Raw genomic sequence first — 20,659 nt, 5'->3', positions numbered from 1 at the left:
TCAGACACGACTGAGCAACTGAACTGAACTGAGGAATAGAAAAATGACAAAGAGACAAGTTGTCCATAGTCTGATAAGAAGGAAAGATTCTGTAAGCAGATACAGTTCAGTGCAGTGAGAGAGCTCTGTGCAAAGTAGAGTTGGAGCACAAAAAGGAAAGTAATTCACATTGAAGGATGGGGAAAACAGGTGAGGGTCCGAGTCACAGAGAAGGTGTTCTTGCTTGTGGGTTTTCAGACAGATAAGGAAATGCAAAGAATTTGAGGCAGAAAACGATGTGTTCTAAAGCAGAGGCAGAAAATAGCATGATGTCTCCTGGGAACAGTGTGTGACTGCTGCAGTACAATGTCCAGGCTCAGAACTAGGGAGGTGGGCAGAGGCCAGATGGCAAAAGGCTTTGAACACAGTTTTAAGGAGTTCGGACCTTATCCCATAGGTGGTGGGGGCACTCTTTAGGAATTTTAAATGGGAGTGGGAGAGGAGTGGTTAAGCTCAGATTGTACATTCTGGCTGTATAGAAACAGGACAGGTTTCTGGAGGGCATGAAATTAGAGAGAAGAATAAGACTTACAATAATCCAAGGTCAGGGCCACACTGATAAAATGGGAGTAAGAATGAGAAGAACAGATACATAAAGATTATTTAGGTGTAATATTTTCAAGGCTTGGTTTTGTTTTTTGTTTTCTTTAAATTAGATGTGAGATGATGCAGACATGACTTTTGGGTTTCCAACTTAGATGACCGTGTGCACAAGTGGTTGATACTTTCCTGAGACAGAATACAGAGGGACAGTGGGAGAGGTGAAGGTTTTGTTTTTAAACCTGTCAAACCTAGACATTTGTCAGAAGGAGATAGACTGCAATGCATGAAAGTTGTTGTGATGTAGAGATTCTTCATGTCCTGGGAGTGAAGAAAATTGCCTGTGAAGAACAAGTGGACCGAGAAGACAAAAGGACTGAAGTGTCAACACTGAAGGAACAAGCAAAGGAAGAGAATCTTAGGAAAGAAGATGGGAAAAGGGAGCAGGCAGAAAAAGTGAGGGCAGGGGCCATGAAGGGGCATTTCATGGAAGAGGACCATTGTCAGGTGCCACAGAAATGTCAAAAAAATCCAGAGGCTGGAAAGTATTGGGTTTGCAATGAAGAGAGTATTGGTGATGGACTAGTGCTCCTACCAGGTTACTAACCATGATATGATTATCATATCATGTGATATGAGATGTGATTTCACGTCTCCGGACTGGCACATTGATAGTTACCTGCAGCTAACATACCTGTGGAGGTGGGCCCAAGGGCTATAAATCTCTGACCTCAGCAAGAGTGATTTGACAGATGTATGAGTTCCTAAGTGTTATCTCTGTTAACCTGGTTGGTGTGTACTTTTGTAATAATCTTATGAACATTTGAAGTTTTTAAACTTCTTCCTGAAACTAACTATTTGTTGATGAAATTTGGAAATTTATTTTCATTTCATTTTTCTTTTTTTTCCCCCCAGCATACAGCATGCCTCTGCAATGCCATCATTTCTTTGCTGAAAGTTCCTCTTTCATTTCAGAGATATTTTTTCCAGAAACTTCAGTCTACCAGCATCAAGGTAATATAGGAAGAACACTCAGGTTTAATGTAGTTTAATACCTTCTTCTGAAGATTACAGGGGGCAGAAGTCTGTTTCAGGATCTTACCTTTGGTTTAGATAAAACTTACACTCTTCAGTTGTAAGCCTTTCCTTCATCAACTGGCTTAAGAGTTAAACCTTCTGCTCTCCTTTCTTACCTGACAGCACCCAATGCATTGTGACAGGCATTTGGGTACCTGGAGCTCTGACCTGTCTTCAAGAATGATTTGAGTGGTATTCACCATAGTAACCCACGAGGATCTTGAGCTGAATCCAAGTCTAATCAGCCTGTTCAGACCCAACTTAGAATGAATCAGGTCCAGTGAAACATTACCAGCCCTACCTCCAAAGCACTTTTGTCTGTGAATAACAAGTTTTGAGGAGCTGGTCAGTGAGTAGAGTTAGTATTTTAAAGTATTTAAGCCACTCAAAATTTGAAAGCTGTTTTGATTCAAAGAATGAGATTGTTGGGAAAGAGGGGAATTGTCGCTTCTAAGAGATTCCCTGGATTGTCCATATCGGTAAATGTCTTCGGTGTACTTCTGGATCCATTTGAATGTTTTTGAGTGCAGATGATAGAACATTCCATTTCAGAGTGACAAGAATAATAAGGAAAGTTGATTATCTAGATAAGAAATCCTAAAGGCACCATGTCTCCAGGGTTGATTAGTTCAGTGGCTCAACAACATTATCAAAAAGACCCAATTTTTTCCATCAATAAAATTTAAGTAAGATTTGAACTTTCTGTAATTAAAGTGTATTTAGGATTCTTAATATGTTTTTGAAAGAAAAACTAGTGAGGTTAAAAATGTCTTTGGCTTAAAAAAAGTTTCATTGGATTTTGACTTTTATACCATGGGACTTGGTGGTGTATGTAATCCTAGAATTTTGGAGTCATTTGCATTTGAATTTAGTCTATTTAAAATTACCTAAGGCCAAAGAGACAGCAGCTGGACATGAAAATTTCCATAGTGCACATCCTTGCTGGAGTTGGTTCATTATCAGAGAAGTGACCCCCACCCCGACTCAGAAATTGGGAGAGAAGGGCCCTTACTGTTCTCTAATCCTCTGTTCCCCTCTGTTGGGGGTAAATTCAAATAAACAAACCAATAAAAATTGGTATATTAAAAGAGGCACTGGGGATAAGGAACCGTAGACTTTAAAGGTACAACTGTCTGGTTGTCCCAGCACAGTCAGGTCATTGAAGGGGGATATGTGTCTCTGTGTGCGACTGCCGTTTTACTCTGTGATCAGCCAGTAACACAGGCCTGTTTGTTGGAAGGAAGCTTGCTTCCGGTTGTGAGCATTCATTTTGGTGTTGGCTTTCCAGCTTGCCTTGTCACCGTCCCCCCGGAACCCTGCAGAGCCCATCGCGGTCCAGAATAATCAGCAGCTGGCGCTGAAGGTAGAGGGGGTGGTCCAGCACGGGTCTAAGCCTGGACTCTTCCGCAGAATTCAGTCCGTCTGTCTGAATGTGTCCTCCACGCTGCAGAGCAAATCCGGGCAGGACTACAAGGTAATGTAGAAAAGAGGCAGAGTTGTGATGCGGGTTTTATCAACTCACTGATGGAAGACTTCCATGGTTAAGCAGACAGTACTTACACCTACCAAAGGACACAGATGGACATAAGTTAAAAGCACATGTTGTGGTGTAAGGGGGCTGATCAGCAACACTTCTCTTTTCCCTGCCTGAACCAGTTGACAGACAAAGCATCCAGGCAGTGGAGTGTCACCCCTGTTAGAGCTGGGGGAACCTAGCTCAGGTTCCTGGCTGCCTAGCCTTGTAGCTCTGAATTGCGTTCTCCCACCAGCCTCCACCAGTACACACAAGAGCCTGCCTCCTGTGAAACTGGGAGGCGCAGTACCCTGAAGCCCAAAGGAGAAGGGAGGGGGAAGGTGCTTAGCACCCCAAGTCCAGCCCCCACCCCACAACCTACCAATCAGTAGGATTCACCTTCTCCCCTGGAGACAGGTACTGTTCATCTAATTAAAGGTCCCTCCACATGGAGGGAAGCATCAGGAGTGGGGAATAACTCCTCCCTAACCCTCTGACCCCAAAAGAACACATCTGTTTATTTTTCCTTTAAGTGAATTTTAGCACGTTCAAAAAAAAATCTACTGTATTGATATGCAATGATCAGATGAAGTAAAACCTCTTGTTAAGGATTTAGACCTAAGAATGTGCTGCTTTAAGAAATCATGAGGTAGATTAGCCAAAATCATGCTTACTTTGTTAGTCAAAGCTAAGATTCTGAATCTGTGCCCATGAGACACCAACGTTACAAATGTAAAATGTTCTGTCTTTATAGACATCTCGTTCCAGTTGCTTGGAGATTTATTCATTGTAAATGGAACAAAGGAACAAGTGCACAGTTGTATGAACAGAGTTGTTTAAATGCCTGCATTGGTGATGTCTAGGTTTATTTGTCAGCATCCGTGAACTGAGGTCCAGAGCATGGAAAATGGGGTATCAGTAAAGATATAAATGAGAGCCTTTTATTCCCTTTGGTGGTTTCAGGCTGAACCGCCAAGGGAAGGTCTAGTGTAAGTCATCACTGCTCTCCTACTTTGGTGGCTCTCTTTCTGGGGGCTCTGTGCCCACCCTGAGAAGGCTCCGTCTTCATTCCGTCCCTCTCTTGACTTCCATGGCATAAAGCGTGGCACCTTATGTGGCCACTCAGTAGATACGTGGTGAATAAGGAAAAAATCATTTATTGTGTTTTTAGTACAATTTTCTTATGTTGCAGTGCTCTCTGTCGTCACTCACAGAAGATCATAACGAGAATTTACATAGTTAGCTTATTCTTGTCTGCAGCTCTCTGCTCATTTTGAATTTGAAAGAACAGTGGTGATTTCTGTTTTTAAAAAAACATACATTTAAATCGAGGTGTTTTTTCATTGTTGACTTTCCTCTCAAGAGACATTGCTGAAAGTCAAGAAGCTGATATTAACAAGCCAGGTGGTACATGATTGCTTTGTAATGTTACTTGTGAGTTTGCAGCTTAAAATGCATCATCCATTTAGAGGGATCAGGTTGCCTCATAGGCCTATTTCGGGTCCTTTTAAGGAAGTTCTTGTTTGGTGGGCATATTCTTTAGGGAAATAAACATCCTACAGAATTTGAATGTGCAAATAAAAAACAAAAAGGACTTACAGATAACTCTGAGAACTTGAATTGGTTGGCAGCTTCATTTCATTAATTTAACATCAGTGTCTTTGGAAAACTGACCTCATGATAACTGCCTCCAGAGACCCAAAGATTCAGGGCATATTTATGTAATTAATCATACAACAGAAACATAGAGCAATCAGGTCAAATATTCATTCTGATTACCTCTATTTGCATTCTTAGAATTAGTGTCACTCTTGACATACTTTATCTTGGGTACAGATAAGGGTACATCCACAGGTGTTACTCTGTTCTATGAAGGACAGAGGTTTGAATATTTAGCTAAATAAGTGAACCAGTGTGTTCATAATGTAATAATCAATGTGTTTCATAATATATCATACTGACAGTCTGAACAAGACACTGATTTGTTGGATCTTTCCCTAGGAGTCCAGTAGTTAAGACTTCACATTGTAAAGCAGCGGGTACGGGTTCGATCCCTAGTCAGGGAGCTAAGATCTCACATATCTTAGGGCCCAAAACATAAAACAGAAGCAATATTGTAACAAATTAACGACTTAAAAAATGGTCCACACCAAAAAAACAAAAACAGAGTCAATTTGTTAAAGGAGGAAAGAATCACTACTAGCTAGGATTTGGAGGGAAACTATATATTTACTCAGCATTATGTTGTTCTTCTGTCTTCTAGATTTTAAACTCCCTGAAAGATGGTTACATCCTCTTTCTTTAGAGTATCTCTTCACAGGGTAAAGAAAGATGGAAATTGGGTTGGGGTTAATCTAAGCAAGTGTAAGGGAAAGAGAACTTTCTCTTCTACCCTCAGGGTCTCCAGCTGGGCCTAAGATTGAATTGACATGAAGGCAGATTAACAGGAGAAAAGCACTCCGGTTTTACTAGCATTTTAAACATACATGGGCGTCTTCACAGAAGAATGAAGACCCAAAGAAATGACCGGGACAGAAAACTGAAATGCCTTTTTTTAGCCACAGAAACAATATATTTTTGACAGAATGACAAGCCAGAGGGGTTTGGGGCTAGAAGCAGTGAGTTAAGGAGCTGTGAGGCTAGGCGATTTCTTGGGACGGTGCCGGGAGTCCAGAGGAAGGCGAGCATTTCTTCAGAGGTCAGTTCGTGCAGCTCCGTTTCAGTGATTCCCAGGCTCTGTGCTGAGGATGGTCTTCTGTTCCTCGTGCAGGGATGTTACCTTTCCCATGGAGAATTTGATGTGTGTCTTAGGTTAAAAAAAGGAGTGTGTGGGGCAGATTAGAAAGTCCTTTCTGTATCTGTTGTTTTTCAAGTACCCTTAACTCTGCCTCAGTGGCCTACTTGGGGTGGCATGTTCTGAACTCCGTCACAAAACAGACGGGCCAGCGTGAGAAGGTAGAGGCAGCTCCTTCTACTCAAGGACAGTGAGGAAGCAGTATCGCCTGATGATGAAGTGTGGAGGCCCTGGAGTTAGCCTGCCTGGGCTCAGATGCCAGCTGCCCCACTCATGAGCTGTGTGACCTTGGAGAAGTTACTCAGCCTCCCTGCCTCAGTTTCCTCATTCAGGAAGCAAGGAGTAATATTAATACCTATCTCTTGGTTGTTTGCAAGGGTTAAACAGTACTCTTTTATCACGAGGGCTGGCTCACAGCATGCCCCTCTATACATGTCAGCTCTTGCTGTCATTTAACAGTTTTTTCATTCCAGATGCCCATTGACAATGTGACCAATGAGATGGAGCAGAGGGTTGAGCCTCATAACGACTACTTCAGTACTCAATTTCTGTTGAACTTCGCCATCCTTGGTACGCACAACATTACGGTGGAATCTTCGGTGAAAGACGCCAACGGTATCATGTGGAAGACTGGTCCGCGAACTACCATATTTGTGAAATCCCTGGAGGACCCTTACTCCCAGCAGATTCGCCTACAGCAGCAGCAGGCCCAGCAGCCACTGCAACAGCAGCAGCAGCGAAATGCCTATACGCGGTTTTAGCCTCGCAGCTGATGTTCTGCAGACTTCCCAGGGACGGATCAGTTGGGTGAAGATAGTTTGCTTTTTCTTATGGATTAAGATACGAACATTAGAATGCGGAATCCATTTATTCATCAGTTTCTGTAATGTGACATTCTGAAAAAAAAATTTTTTTTTTTTTTCTTAAAAATTTAGTTTGAGAAATAATTGGGGTCCTAACCAGAAAGATTTTTATTTTTTCCTGACTTCTCCCACCAGGCCCTTCCAGCTCATCTTTAACACTCCTATTGTTTTGCTATGATTGCTTTTATTGTGGCTGAGCCTTTTATTTTCCTTTCAGGAAAAGTCATATATTGGGATCATTGAATTAGTAAATTTGACTGCTTTTCTACCAAAATAGATCACTTGCTGCCTGACATTCTGAGCTGGGCCTTGGGAAATCCTAGTTCTGATCAATAGGTACTGGGTTTACCCAGGGTATAGAAACAGTCCTCCCATAGTTGGTTGGAGTTGAAAGTGTCCCCTGAAACATCTGGTCTTGTGGCTTCTGAGCGTGGCCGGTCTGGCAGAATTGAAACATCCTGCCGTATTATTTCAACTATTTACCCATCTTTTCCCTGCTAAAGCAATCTTATTTATTGTTTTAGTATTTGACCCAAACAGCAGCTAACAATTACATAGAAAGATTGGAAATTAATCATGATTTTTCTAATATGTGTGTGATTATATATAATACAGACTTTTTGTTTGTTTCTTAGAGTGAAAGAATTACCCACATTTAGTATCTTAATATTTTAAGTTAGGAGGGCAGATCCTTTCCTTTGATTGGTTTAAGTTCTTCTTGGCAAGTTAGGTAATGCTAGACTTGATCGTCTAGAAACAGCAGTCTCTTTATAATACAACCTCAGTGACTTGGAATGCTCAGGGAATAGATGTTTTCTGGTTAGGCCAGAAAACCCCTTTTTTTCTGTTTCAATACTGGTTGAAAACCATTATAAAAGTAATAATAACAGACTTTCTTGTCTGAGCACGGTGTCCTAGATGTCATTTAACTGTTCCTTCCTGATTTGGGATCATTCAGTGCTTTGGGATCATGATTTCTAGACATCAGGGATCACAAGATTGCAGACATTGCTGATATGGGCACTTGGGCCAGAAGCTGCTCCTAAGATGAAGCGCAGGGCACATTCCTGGAAGTTTTCTTTTTAAATAAATCTCTCAATTTCTTTGCTCGTTTTGCCTTTTTCTCTTTAAAGTTGATGTTGGCTTAAAGGAGGGGTAGAGTTTAAAGGAAAGAATGAATTTATGGGATTTGTGTGTTTGTGTAATGTGCGTGGGGTGGGAGGTACGTGGAGCTGGTGGAACTGATTGGCAGGTAACTCGTGTCCCTCTAAGATCTCTTGGCTTCATGAGCGGTTGTCCCAGCACAGCACTTCTACCGGTGGCCTAGGCGTTGTCATAAAACGTGTGTAAATCCACCATGTCCAATGTGCGTGATGTGCTTTAGATGCAGCCCAGATGTACACGGTGCACAGGTGTGACAGCACCTTGGAACGCACGCCTGGGAGACTTGCCGGAAGAGAGAGGGGGGTGGGTGCGGGACCGCTCGCCCTTCTGCCCGGTGTGGGAGAGCCTGGGTTGCCCTGTGAGCTCTGGTGCATTAGCCCAGTGGCCTGGGCAAGTCATGTCATTTCTCTCATCTTCAGTGTCCTTGCCTGTAAAATGACTGGATTAGAGGGGACCTCTTGACTCCAGTCTAGAGTTTAGTTGTCTAAAAGACTGAAAACCAAAAAGCGTTCCTTAAATTGGGGAAAATCTTTATTTTTTTTTAAAGTGGCTATTTTCAGAATGAAGCTTTACAGTATTAATTTCAGGTTTCTGATACCATTTCAAGGCAGAATTGTCCAGAAAAGAAGCAAATTTTGTAAACCAATTCGCCCAATTCCTGTATTTTATGTTCTTGACAGATAGTCTTTTGATAACTGTAGTTATAAACACATTGATTTGGTGTACTATAGGGTTGCTGGCACAATTGGAAAGGAATTACTAAAATAAAAACAAATTTAAGTAGTTTGGAGTAAAAAGTAACTGTACTGAGCGACTGAACTGAACTGAACTGAACTGAAGCAAAAAAAGAGGCTATTTTATGTCTGTTAGAATCAGATTTGGGACACTTTGGTTTTATTTTTGGTATAATATCTACTGCATTTTTGGCATCAACTGTTAAACAGTTATTTAAGGTGAAAGCAAACTGTTTATAATTTCAACACTACACAAATAAATGAAAAAGAATACTCAAGGAAAGATGCAGAAAATTTTGGAAAGATAAACATGCTGGTTACGAAGTGAACATGTTCCCTGATAAGAGTAACATAGGGCACTGACCAACTGGTCTAGGAAGGCAGGACTGATTTTTCTCAGTGTTTAGTGACTTTGCAATGTAACCTGGTGGCTAAGAGCCCAACCTCTAGAGCCAATCCGTCTAGTTCCAAATTCTCTTATCGAAATTGGTAGCCTCAGACAAGCTACTCAATCTCTCTGTACCTCGGTTTCCTTTTTCCCCAAATTGGGAAACACAATAATGCTTTACGGGTTAGGTGTGAGGAATAAGTTAATACAGAATTAGGGGGTTCCCTGGTGGTCTAGTGTTAGGATTAAGCGCTTTTACTGCGGAGATCAGGGTTCCAATACCTGGTCAGGGAACCATGCCACATGCTACACGCACCACATGGCCAAAGTACAAAAATATATATATTTTTTAAGTACAAAATGAACATATATAAAGCGTTAGTGTGTGCTTCGCACATAGTAAGCAGATATGTTGTTCAGTTACTCAGTCATGTCCAACACTGTGACCCCGTGGACTGCAGCACGCCAGGCTTCCCTGGTTTTCACGGTCTCCCAGAGCTCGCTCAAACTCATGTCCATTGAGTCAGTGATGCCATCCAACCATCTCGTCCTCTGTCTTCCTCTTCTCCTCCTGCCTTTTCCTCCTCCTTCTTTATTCAGCATCAGGGTCTTTTCCAATTAATCAGTTTTCCATATCAGGTTCCAAAGTACTGGAGCTTCAGCTTCAGCATCAGTCCTTCCAGTGAACACCCAGGACTGATCTCCTTTAGGATGGACTGGTTGGATCTCCTTGCAGTCCAAGGGACTCTCAAGAGTCTTCTCCAATACCACCGTTCAAAAGCATCAATTCTTCAGCACTCAGCCTTCTTTCTAGTCCAGTTCTCACATCCATCCATGACCACTGGAAAAACCATAGCTTTGACTATACAGACCTTTGTTGGCAAAGTAATGTCTCTGCTTTTTATTACATTGTCTAGGTTTGTTTCTTTAGTATTTTATTTATTCAAAGTTAAAGTTACATTTCCTCTGCTAGTAAAAATGTTTTAAGCTGTCTTCCCTCATATTCAATTCGGGTACATTGATGAAGAACAAAATAATGTTGGCCTAAACAAAATGAAATTTCTATTTACTTGTTCCGTCGCTGGGTTGCATCTGACTCTTTGTGACCCCATGGACTGCAGCATGGCAGGCTTCCCTGTCCTTCGCTCTCAGAGTTTGCGCAAACTCAAGTTCATTGAGTCGATGATGCTATTCAACCATCTCATCCTCTCCTGCCCACTGCTCCTTTTACCTCCAGTCTTTGCCAGCACCAGGGTCTTTTCCAGTGAGTTGGCTCCTCAAATTTGGTGGCCAAAGTGTTGGAGCTTTGGCTTCAGCATCAGTCCTTTCAGTGACTATTTAGGGTTGATTTCCTATAGGACTGACTGGTTTGAGCTCCTTGCTGTCCAAGGGACAATCTACTATCTTTGTCTACTACAGTGCTGTTAAGTACTATTAAAATATTTAAAGAAAGGGAATTCTCTAGCAATCCAGTGGTTAGGGCTCTGTGCTTTTAGTGCCATGGGCCTGTTTGGGGAACTAGGGTCCTATAAACCATGCAATGAAACCCAGAAAAAGGAAGAAAATTTTTACATATTAAAAGTATATAAAAAGAATTATGACGTACTTTCCAACCATACTGATTGTCTTCAATGGTGATAGCAACAGTATATAGGTTATTTAGAAATTAAAGTACTATTGTAGTCCAGCTTAAACTGGGAGATATTGTGATGTGACTTTCTTGCTCAAACCAACCAGCGTAGCGGGTAGTTTGCAACTGGAGGCTAACCCTAACCCTTACCCTAAGCCAAATAAGATCCTCAGTGTAGGGTCCCAGAGATACCAGTTTAAATTCTTAAGACTCACTTGCCGTGGATCCTTGGGTAGGTTACTTGATCTTTCTCTGTTGATATATGCCAGTAGTATATCAAGAATAAGGAGACCCTGTCCCTGGGTGTACAGAGCATATACAGTGCCGTCCTGCAGAACTTTCTGTGATGATGGAAGTGTGCCAGGTCTGCCCTATCCAATACAGTCACTAGCCACATAGAGCTGTTGAGCATCTAAAATAAGCCTAGAGTAACTGAATAATTTATTACTTTTAATTCAGTTAAATAGCCTCATGTGGCTACTGCCTTTAGAATTGGACAGTGCAAGAGTAGTAAGGGAAGAAATGACCGACTCAATGGACATGAGTTTGAGCAAGCTCCGGGAGATGGTGAAGGATGGTGAAGGAAGCCTGGGGTGCTGCAGGCCGTGGGGTCACAAAGAGTTGGACACAACTGAGCGACTGAAAAACAAGGTTTCTGGATGCAGTGTCTACGTTGGGATTCTTTGATGAACCAAAGCTTTTGCAAAGTGGAAGAGTATGGATGACGAGAAAGGCATTGAGGGTTTGTGTGTTTGCTTTGCTTCTGATAACACTGTGTTGCTCAGCCACCCAGCCCTGTTTTCTATAATGTGCCCTTGAATTTAGCCTTTATCAGTCATCAACATTAAAAGTATGATGGGAGTACCGAAAAGTCCAAAAGTCTGGTGAATGGGCTTAGATTTCCGACCGACAGCACTCCAAGTTATGGCCTTCCTTTGCATTTCTTGTGCAAGAACACCACGACCTGGGCTGTGTGTGTGTTTTACTGGCTTAACTAGCATCAGTCCACTGTCCTGTGGACAGCCACTGTGTCTCCCAGTCTACTCATTCTATGAGCAAATTGCTATTTCGTTGTCACTGAAATTTAAGTAAAGTCGAGGCTTTTTTTCCTTAACGTACCAAGATATGGAATCACTGATGTTCACATTACAGTTGAGAATGCTGAATGGGAATTTATTTTTTTTCCAAATCCATATTTGCAAAACCTTTTTTCGGTCTGTATCTTTCCCTTATCCTGTTTACTCGCTCATCGCTCCCAGTTCTCTCCTGCACACTCATGTTTGTTTTGCAGTAATTGCCCTCTTTGCTTATTATTTAGGTCCAGCCTTGGTAGAATGATTTTGGGGACTGTTTTCTTTACAGATCATGACTATGAGTCTAGCTTTTGTCTACTGCTACTTAGCTGGCAGGCTGAGACTAAAAATATTTTTATTGTTGTTTCCAGATAACTTTTTTAGTAAAATTATAAAGATGAGATAATATAAAGTGAAATAATCAGGAAGATGAACATCTACCCAGTGCCTCAAAGTCAGATTATAAGCAGAAAAGAAACACTTTCTACCTTTTGGTTTTCTCTGGAGATTTCGTTTGTGGGTTTTTGTGAAGCTTATTTGCAGCTTCCCTGGTGGCCCAGTGGTAGAGTCTCCTGCCAGTGCAGGAGATGCGGGTTCCATCCCTGGGTGAGGAAGATCCCCTGGAGGAAGGCATGGCAACCCACTCCACTATTCTTGCCTGGAGAATCCTATGGACAGAGGAGCCTGGCAGGCTACAGTCCATGAAATTGCAGAAAGTCCAACATAACTTAGAGACTAAACAACAATTTGCAGATTATTTGTATTTTAAAGAAAAATTTTTAGAAGACTGTGACAAGTAAAATAGAACTGAGTTAGACTGAGGAGTTATGAGAAGGTGTCTGTTTAATTTTCCTGTATCCCGAGATCATGGAAGGTGACAGTCAGCTGGGCTGCCTCCATGTCCACCGCTCTCACCCTGTCCCACCCCACTGGAAGCAGCAAGGCCAGTGATGCCTTCTGTTTATGTGGCATCTCACCCCGAGGAGACGAGCAAAATGGCAGTGAATTGTTAACACTTGTGTCCCCTATCCTTACGTTCCCCTCCCCACCCCCATCCCCAACGAAGGCAGCAGGTTCTAGGATCAGGAGGGTTAGTTCCGAAATCTCCCCAGCCCCCTCCCCCACTTGACTGGAGAAGTAGATGAAAAACCTACTGTAGAAGCGCTTGCTGGAGAGGCGGACTTTGCTGGGTGATCCTGACAATGCCAGGCCCTGAACTGGGGTGAGAAATGCAAAACTCTGACAGAACGCTCAAGCAACTTGTAGACTCATTTGACAGAAAAGGCCTATTTTTAGAGAATGGAGAGGGCATTATAAAAGCAGTAGAGAGAGCACAAAAGATGCAGTTCTGACATTCTAGTGGCACCTTCCCTTACCGGTAATGGGCAGGCACTGAGGTAATCAGAAACGCCTTCACCTGGCATTTTCTCCTTTTCCAGCACTTGGAATGCAGTGTCCCTTCCTCCTCAGGGAGCCTCTTTTTGACGTCATCAGAGACAATTGGGTACCTGCTACTTGGAATTCTGCCAGAGGAACAAACAAACCTTCAGAACAAAGATACACCCCTAAAGTGTGAAGTTAATATTTAGTCTCGAGGAGACAGGAGCTTATACTCAGAATTAAAAACTGTCTCCTGTTGCAGAAACTACTGCTGCTTCTGGCCAAGCGGATGGAGGATGTGAACCCCTGAATAGCACGTTTTTCAAGGTATCAGGGCATTAGGGAGAAATGACTGTAATCGCAGAATCACTTAAGCAAGATCAGCTCTACCATACTTAGTGGCTACAGTGTCTCCTGGGGATGCTCCCTAGCGTATTGAGCCCTGCCTTGAATTGTCTCTCAGGGAATGAGTGCGTCTGGAATCTCCTTGAGGGCCCTTTGCACAGGAGAGGGCTCACGGCTCTGTCCCCAGCCCCATCTTCCCCTGCCGTCTGTCTGCGCCAACCAGGTTAGCTGATGGAAAGCACTTTTTCTTTCATCCTGAGCTCCAAGGTAACTCAGGTGATATCACAAGGGCCCTGCAGCTCAGTCAGCAACATTTGTCCTTTTGAGTCGGAGTTCGTGAACTCAGATTTCCCAATCTATGCGAAAGGCACAGCCAACAAGGGTACGAACAGTTTTGGAGATGGGATCTTTTATTTATTCACCAAATGTTGATTGAACACGTACAGGGCACCAGGAACTGGGAATACAATCATGGCCAACCTCCCTGGGTTCCTGGCCATGCCACTCCTTGTTTCTGCACAGACCGTGGGAGGGGAGGTGGCGGGAAACCCACTCTGGCCTTGATTATGCTGGATGGGCCTGTGCTTCCTCGGTGGTCAGTCATTTTCTCCAGTGCAGGGGGAGAGGAAGGTGTTCAGACAGGACCATCCAGGTCAGAGTCACTGCTGTTTCCTGTGTGGACTTTGGGAAAGCTCTCTCAGCCTGCGCGTCTTCTTGGCATCTAACCATCTTCCAAGTTCACTAGCCTTTCCTTACATCCCAACTAAGCCTCTCACGGCAGTCTTAACCTCCTGCTTCAGTTCTCTGTGTTGGAGGGGATGGAAAGCTCCCCAAAACCTTGGTCATGGGGAAACAACTTTAATCAAAATGCCGTCTCCCTGACCTCAACTACAATACTTTGAAAAACCCATCCACCCCCCAGACCCAGCAGAAACCCTGGCCCTGAGTCCTCCAGCCAGAACTGGTGCTGTCTCTGCCTCCCTCTGTGACCAGGATCAAGCCCAGTCTCGTGTATGTTCTCCTGCCTGACCCCTGGGGCTGGCATGAACGTGAACAAACGGTGACTAAAGTTACCACGTCCCGTTAATGGGAACAAACAGCTCTCTCCACTGTCCCATGCCCCGCGTCAGCCGCCGGCTATCCTGTGTCTGTTGACTCTCATAACAGCTCTTTGAGCCGTGGCTTCTTCATCTGTGAAATGGGATTAATACATACCAGTTGAAGAGTTATGAAGATTAATAGTAATAAATAATACAGGGACAAAATCAGCTGCTGGAAGGCCCACCAAACATTGGTTGGCTTCTGCGTTTATGACGGAGTGGCCAGTGTTGCCTGGCAGCCCTGAGAATACCAGGGAAAGAAACGTCAGCTTTATAAAAACAGGTTTCAAAACATTTCTGCTTTAAAGATGATGAGGACTTAAAGGGACTAAAATTTCTCAGACTCAAGATGAATTTATGCTTTTCATGTGGGAGGACTTGAAGACATTTACACCTGTCAGGCTTCTCTATCAACGCAAACCTTGAGCCCTGGGGGAGGGAAAAAATTGGAGATGTGTCTCCGGCTTCTGTGTCATTCTGACTTATTTAGCAATTTCAAAATAAATGGGCTTATATCCAGAGTTACTCCTTGCCAATCAACTATTGGGCATAAGCCCCATAATTCACCAGATACTTCCCACCCGACTGATCACTTGACCCAGACTTCCCTACTCACAAGGTTTTCGAGAGCTTATCATCACCCACAAACACACAACATGAAGCTAGGAGATTTACGGATAAAATAGCAGGAAGATGTTTAGGTTGGGTATAAAGAAGAACTTGACGAACTGTGAAAATAATTAAATACTAAAAGAAGAAAGCATTTGGACTATCCTGTCCAGCCAACAGCCTCACTGGAGGCAGGGGGATGAACTGTCTGACCTTTTGGTCCCACTCCATCAGCGGGATCTCTTGCAAGTGGCAGACTCCTAGGGGGTGCGAAGGTTCTGCCTGGGGGACCTTGGGTGTGGCCCAACTCCCCACGAAGCACACGCCCTCCAGACAGAGGGCTCAGGCGTGGCTGCAGATATAAATAACCCTCTCATGACTCTTTCTGTCCTTTGAGCAAATGCCTCTGGCCACTGTCCAGCATGGGATCAAGGGAACAGAACAGGAGAAGTGGGAGGAATTTGGGGGAGAGGATGGGGACGGGGCGGGCTTGACAGCGGAGAGGAGAGGGATGGTAAAGAGGTTCTGTTTTCTCTCACTTCCGGAGTGTGTCTGCGTGTGTTCGTGTGAGGTGTGTGTCCCGGAGGGAAGAGAAGAGGGGAGACCGCTTCACGGCGTCCCCTCCCTCCCGTTTCCATTTCCATCGTCCTAGTGCTCAGCCTCCTGAGTCTTCCTGGAATATCGCTTTCACTTCCTGCTTTTCTGCCTCCTCTGAGTCATCCTTACTTCCCACTGCTTCCCAGTTCACCCATCTGCTCCAAAATCTTTATTCCCATTGGGTTCCCTAAATAGCCCAGATTCTTCGGGCTTTGTGCTCAGTCTCTAAGTTGTGTCTGACTCTTTGCAAACCCATGGACTATAGCCCACCAGGCTCCTCTGTCCATGGGATTCTCCAGGCAAGAATTCTGGAGTGGGTTGCCATTTCCTTCTCCAGGGGATCTTCACCCTGGGATCGAACCCGCATCTTTTTCTTAGCAGGCAGATTTTTTACCACTGAGCCACCAGGGAAGCCCGTCAATATATCTGAAAAGACTCTCCATGGTGAGAGCCCAGCCAGGCCTCACCTCTTGCCACACTTGCATGTATATCCCGGCCTGTAATAAAATTAGCTTCCTGGGCCTCCCACGAGCTCGGTTTGCACACTCACCATCATGACTTTGTTCATACTTTCCCACCACCTGAACACCCTCTGCATCACTGACAGCCCTGTCCGTCCCTGCGTGTGCTGCCTCTCCAGCCAGGCACAGGTCTCCCCCATGTCCTGTATCGTGTTGAGCCTTGTGTGGAGAAGTTAGGATGCCTGGCCCTCGGGGCCGGCATAAAGGTGGACAGATAGGGGCCAATGTGACCGTGCCCTACTGATGAGGACAACGGCTCCCTTCATGGTCCCACCCCTCGTGACTACCCTCTAGCCTCCAGAGCTGGTTCACACCCCTGCACGGGGCAATCCTGACTACTACGCCTGCTGGCTCAGTGTTCAGCCCAGAGACAAGGAGTGTAGACGAGAGCAATGTCAAGGTAGGAGCACAACCCACTGGCATTGCAGGGCCCTGGTGGGGGCTTGGAGTGCAGCTCAGGCTCTGATCTGAAGCAGAGGGGACAGAACCAGAGCCTAGACTCACTAGAAAGAAAACAGAAAAGAAAGGACCATTCATCTGTCTCTGGACACCTCCACTCTCCTCCAGCACCAGCCTTCTGTTGATCAGAATTTGGAATATGTTGTTGGTCTGGGGGATTTGGGGTTCACTGTTGCCAGTCACCTTCTTCCCTGTCCACCTTCTTCCCTCCTTCCCTTTCTCTCCCTCTGCCTTTCTCTTTGCAGGTCTGATTGAGTACCCGTTATATGCAAAGCACTGTGGCAGGGAGCATCCTGGCTCTGAGGAAGCTTTGGCTGGTGGTGGTCACATGTGTCGGCTTGATCCATGCCTGTGCATGGGGCCAAGGTGCTGAGGTGCCACAGTCCACCGAGGTGAGACTTGAGCAGTCCACCGCATTGTCCTTCTCATAGACTGAGCTCATGTGTAAAGAGCTGCCTGAAAGAAAGACCCTGGGGGCAGAGGGGGCAACGGAAGACACAGGCCAGGGAAGGAAGCAGAGGCGGCCATGGATTCTCACTGCTCTGATCCAGCCTGACTCCAGAGCCGGCGGCAGGCAGATCCGTCTTGCCGAATTCCTCGCTGGTGCTTTCACTCCTCTGCGGGTCACCTATTAGGTTTCTGCCAGCTCATGTTTTCCTGTGGCCTCCCACCCCCATCTGCTTTCATCTATGGCTTCTACCCTGTGAGCTCTGGACCACAGACTCCCTTCGGATGGCTGGACCTGTGATAAGTAACCTCAGGAGTCATCCAAGACTGTGGGGTTTTTTTGCTATTTGTACCGACAATATAAAAAGAACAGCCCAGCTGAGTTCCTGCCCAAGGTTCCCTGAGCTGCCCTTACATTCTTATAATGCAGTGAAATACTCGTCTTTGTGCCTTTCTTTTGGACATTTCCCAACGCTCAGAGGGGTCTGCAGTGCCCTAAGGAGAAGTGGAGGGTTAAAGCAATATGCCAAGATAAAACAACCCAATGTTCCATTTTTCAACATCCAAACTGAGATACTGAGAATAAAAAGGGATAGCATTTTGGCTATAAAAATAGAAGGGAGAAAGAACAGTGAGATAACCGCAGCTGCTGCTGTTGACCTTATTGTTCCCTGAACCCCAAGGCATTTCACACCTCGGGGCCCTTGTCAGCACTTGGCATTCAGTGTGCGATGCTATTTCCCCATGGTTCTGCTTAGCAGGCTCAGTCCACCTCTGAAGACTTACCCGGGTCGAAAGTCTTCCTTTCCAAGAAGATTTCCCTGAAAGTCCCACAGGGCTGGGTGTACCCTAGCCTTCTTCTGGTCTACTCTCTGCTTACTTATATATACCTCCCTGTGGAGAAGGAAATGGCAACCCACTCCAGTGTTCTTGCCTGGAGAATCCCAGGGACAGGGGAGCCTGGTGGGCTTCCGTCTATGGGGTCACACAGAGTCGGACACGACTGAAGTGACTTAGCAGCAGCAGCAGCTTACATAGCTGTCCTCTCTTCTGTCTAGACTGAACACCTAGCAGGAGGACTGGGAGTTTACCTTCGCATGCCTGCTGTCCAGCATGGTGCCCGGCACATAGTCAGCAGTCAACCAAGCTGAATTACTTAATGCAGAATTCAGTTTCTAATGACATAGCCTGACTATAGCTTCTGGTCCTAGGAGCCTAGCCACCGAGAACTAAGCATAAATTCAAGCAAAACCAATGCTGGACATTTCTGGTCCTCAACTGAATAACTCAGCTGCTTAGGTGACCCTAAGCAATACTGCAAAGGATGCGGCACTCCAGCAGCCTAGGAATTCTGCAGCCACCGTCACAGGGATGCCCTTCCTAGACTAGTGGCCTCACCTAGACCCTGCAGCCTCTGAGGAGCAGTCAGACCTGGGCAGGGCTCCTCTGTGGCCAAGGCGAAGCTTTATCGTCACTGTCTCTGGTCTTCAGTTTCTCTGTTGTGTGGTTGTGGGTCCTAATTAGAAAGCTTTTAGAGGTCCCTGGAAGGACTCTTACTGTTCAGCAGCAAAAAGGGTATTATGTCACAGTGGTAGAAGAGCACGGCAAGGAATAATAAGGGCACTTATTCCCAGAAGCACATTGATTTAAACCACAAAAGCTCCTTGGAACAGGGCTTGAGGATTGTAAAAAGCCTGAGCAATCAACAACCCCTGTGGGATGGGAACGTATGCCAAGCTACCGCTGGAGAGTTCATTTGGTCACGGTTGGCGGGCTGGTTGTGTCCCTCAGGTGTTCTCACTTGGATAAAACTTCCCTGCTGGAAGGAGCCCAACCTATTTGCTTGTTCCGGGGAGAAGTGGCTGTTAACTTCCACATCCCTGGCATAAGAAGTGAAGACTTGGCCTGAGCACAGCTCAGTTCACTTTTTATCCTCTGTAGGGTGAGGACAGGTCTCCAGGCAATGGAAACATCATCACCACCTTTGCTTCTACAATCTGTACAGCAGGAAAGTCATCTGGGTCGTACCTGGACCTGCCGTTGCTGCCTCTGGCCAGCAACTTTGGCAAAACAGCCAGAAGCCCTATGTCTGTGAAAAGCAAACTCACCTTATCAAGCTGGTCATTCTGGAGTGGAAAACTTATGCTTAAACATGACTCTGACAGTAGGAAGGGAGAATCTACAAAAAAAAAAAAAACACAAACACACACAGAATGATGGCTCCTGGAAGAGATAGGCCTCTGGGCTGGTGGCTCCAGGGTTTGCGCTCAGGAAGGTCAGAGGGTCCCTGATGGTTGAAAGGGGTGGGCGTGGGAACCTGCTTGCTGTGTTTGCACAAGACTTTAACTGAACTGGGAAAACCTCAGCTATTCCTGAGAAAAAAGGAGGTGAATGTGTGCAGGATGGGGTGCTGGTGGATGTGAAGATGGGTGGGTGAAGCCCCCAGCCCTGCTCTGGAAGTCAGCACTGGGCATGGATAAAGATGAAAGAAGCATTTAAACATGGGAGTGAGCGTCCGGGAACTTAGCCTCTGGGGCTGGCTTTGCTACTAACCGACCAGAGCAGGTCGTTTTCCAATTTAGCCCATGGTGCTCCAGGAGGTTCTGAAGACTGACGCAGGATAGGTATAGTACATAGAAAAACCAAAAATTCCTTGTCAAAGCAACAGGACACCTGCCCTTGATTTTAATGGCCTGGCAAAATCCAACCAGCTAAAATACCCCAACTGAACTGAACTGAACTGAAAATACCCAGAGGAGTTATATACCTGGGAAATATATGTGGACAACAAAAGGAAGAGGTGAGAATAACTAAGTCGGTGTGACTGAAAGAAAACTGCACTGTTTAATCATAAATTTACCTAACCAACCACTGATGTGACATGACATGACACGACACATATGGGATGATAAGTGATAAAATATGATGTGTTGGCTTCCAATTTCCTTCTTTTTTTAAAAATAATAATACTGTCAATTCTTTAAAAAAACTTTTTTAAATTAATTTATTTTTATTTGACTGCCTTGGGTCTCAGTTGTGGCCTGCAGATCTTTAGTTGCAGCACGTGAACTCTTAGTTGCAGCATGTGGAATCTAGTTCCCTGACCAGGGATTGAACCTGGGCCCCGTGCGTTGGGAGTGCAGAGTCTTAGCCACTGGACCACCAGGGTCCAGTGTTCCTTCTGACTAGGAAATTAGAAAAGCCACTTAATCAAACATGACTGAGAGATGGGTAGAGAGGTATAGGATTACACACAGAAAAAGAACAGAGGTCAGAGTATGCCCCAAAGTGTCTGGCATTCCCAACCTGCCACTCACTCGTTGTGCAACTCAAAGCACATTACTGGAGATTACTGGGTCTCAATTCCTTCATTTGTAAATTGGAGA

The 20,659-nt window shown here is 44.9% G+C and overlaps 1 protein-coding gene across 2 annotated transcripts in view; it reads left to right on the top strand.

Annotated features, from left to right (window-relative positions):
- The window catches only part of INTS7 (integrator complex subunit 7), an 80,270-nt gene extending 72,339 nt beyond the window's left edge, over positions 1–7,931 (top strand). For both annotated transcript variants that reach the window (XM_055419040.2, XM_055419039.2), the window contains exons 18-20: positions 1,495–1,593; positions 2,945–3,130; positions 6,437–7,931. In XM_055419040.2, coding sequence (XP_055275015.2) covers positions 1,495–1,593; positions 2,945–3,130; positions 6,437–6,724 — 573 coding nt within the window. In that variant the 3' untranslated portion in view covers positions 6,725–7,931. The remainder of the gene's footprint in view (positions 1–1,494; positions 1,594–2,944; positions 3,131–6,436) is intronic.
- Positions 7,932–20,659: the final 12,728 nt, after the last annotated feature.

Source organism: Moschus berezovskii, chromosome 17 (assembly GCF_049115385.1).
Source record: "Moschus berezovskii isolate FMDL1 chromosome 17, NW_MosBer_1.0, whole genome shotgun sequence".
In the NCBI taxonomy this organism is placed as follows: Eukaryota; Metazoa; Chordata; class Mammalia; order Artiodactyla; family Moschidae; genus Moschus; species Moschus berezovskii.
This window is presented reverse-complemented; position numbering and strand designations above follow the sequence as displayed.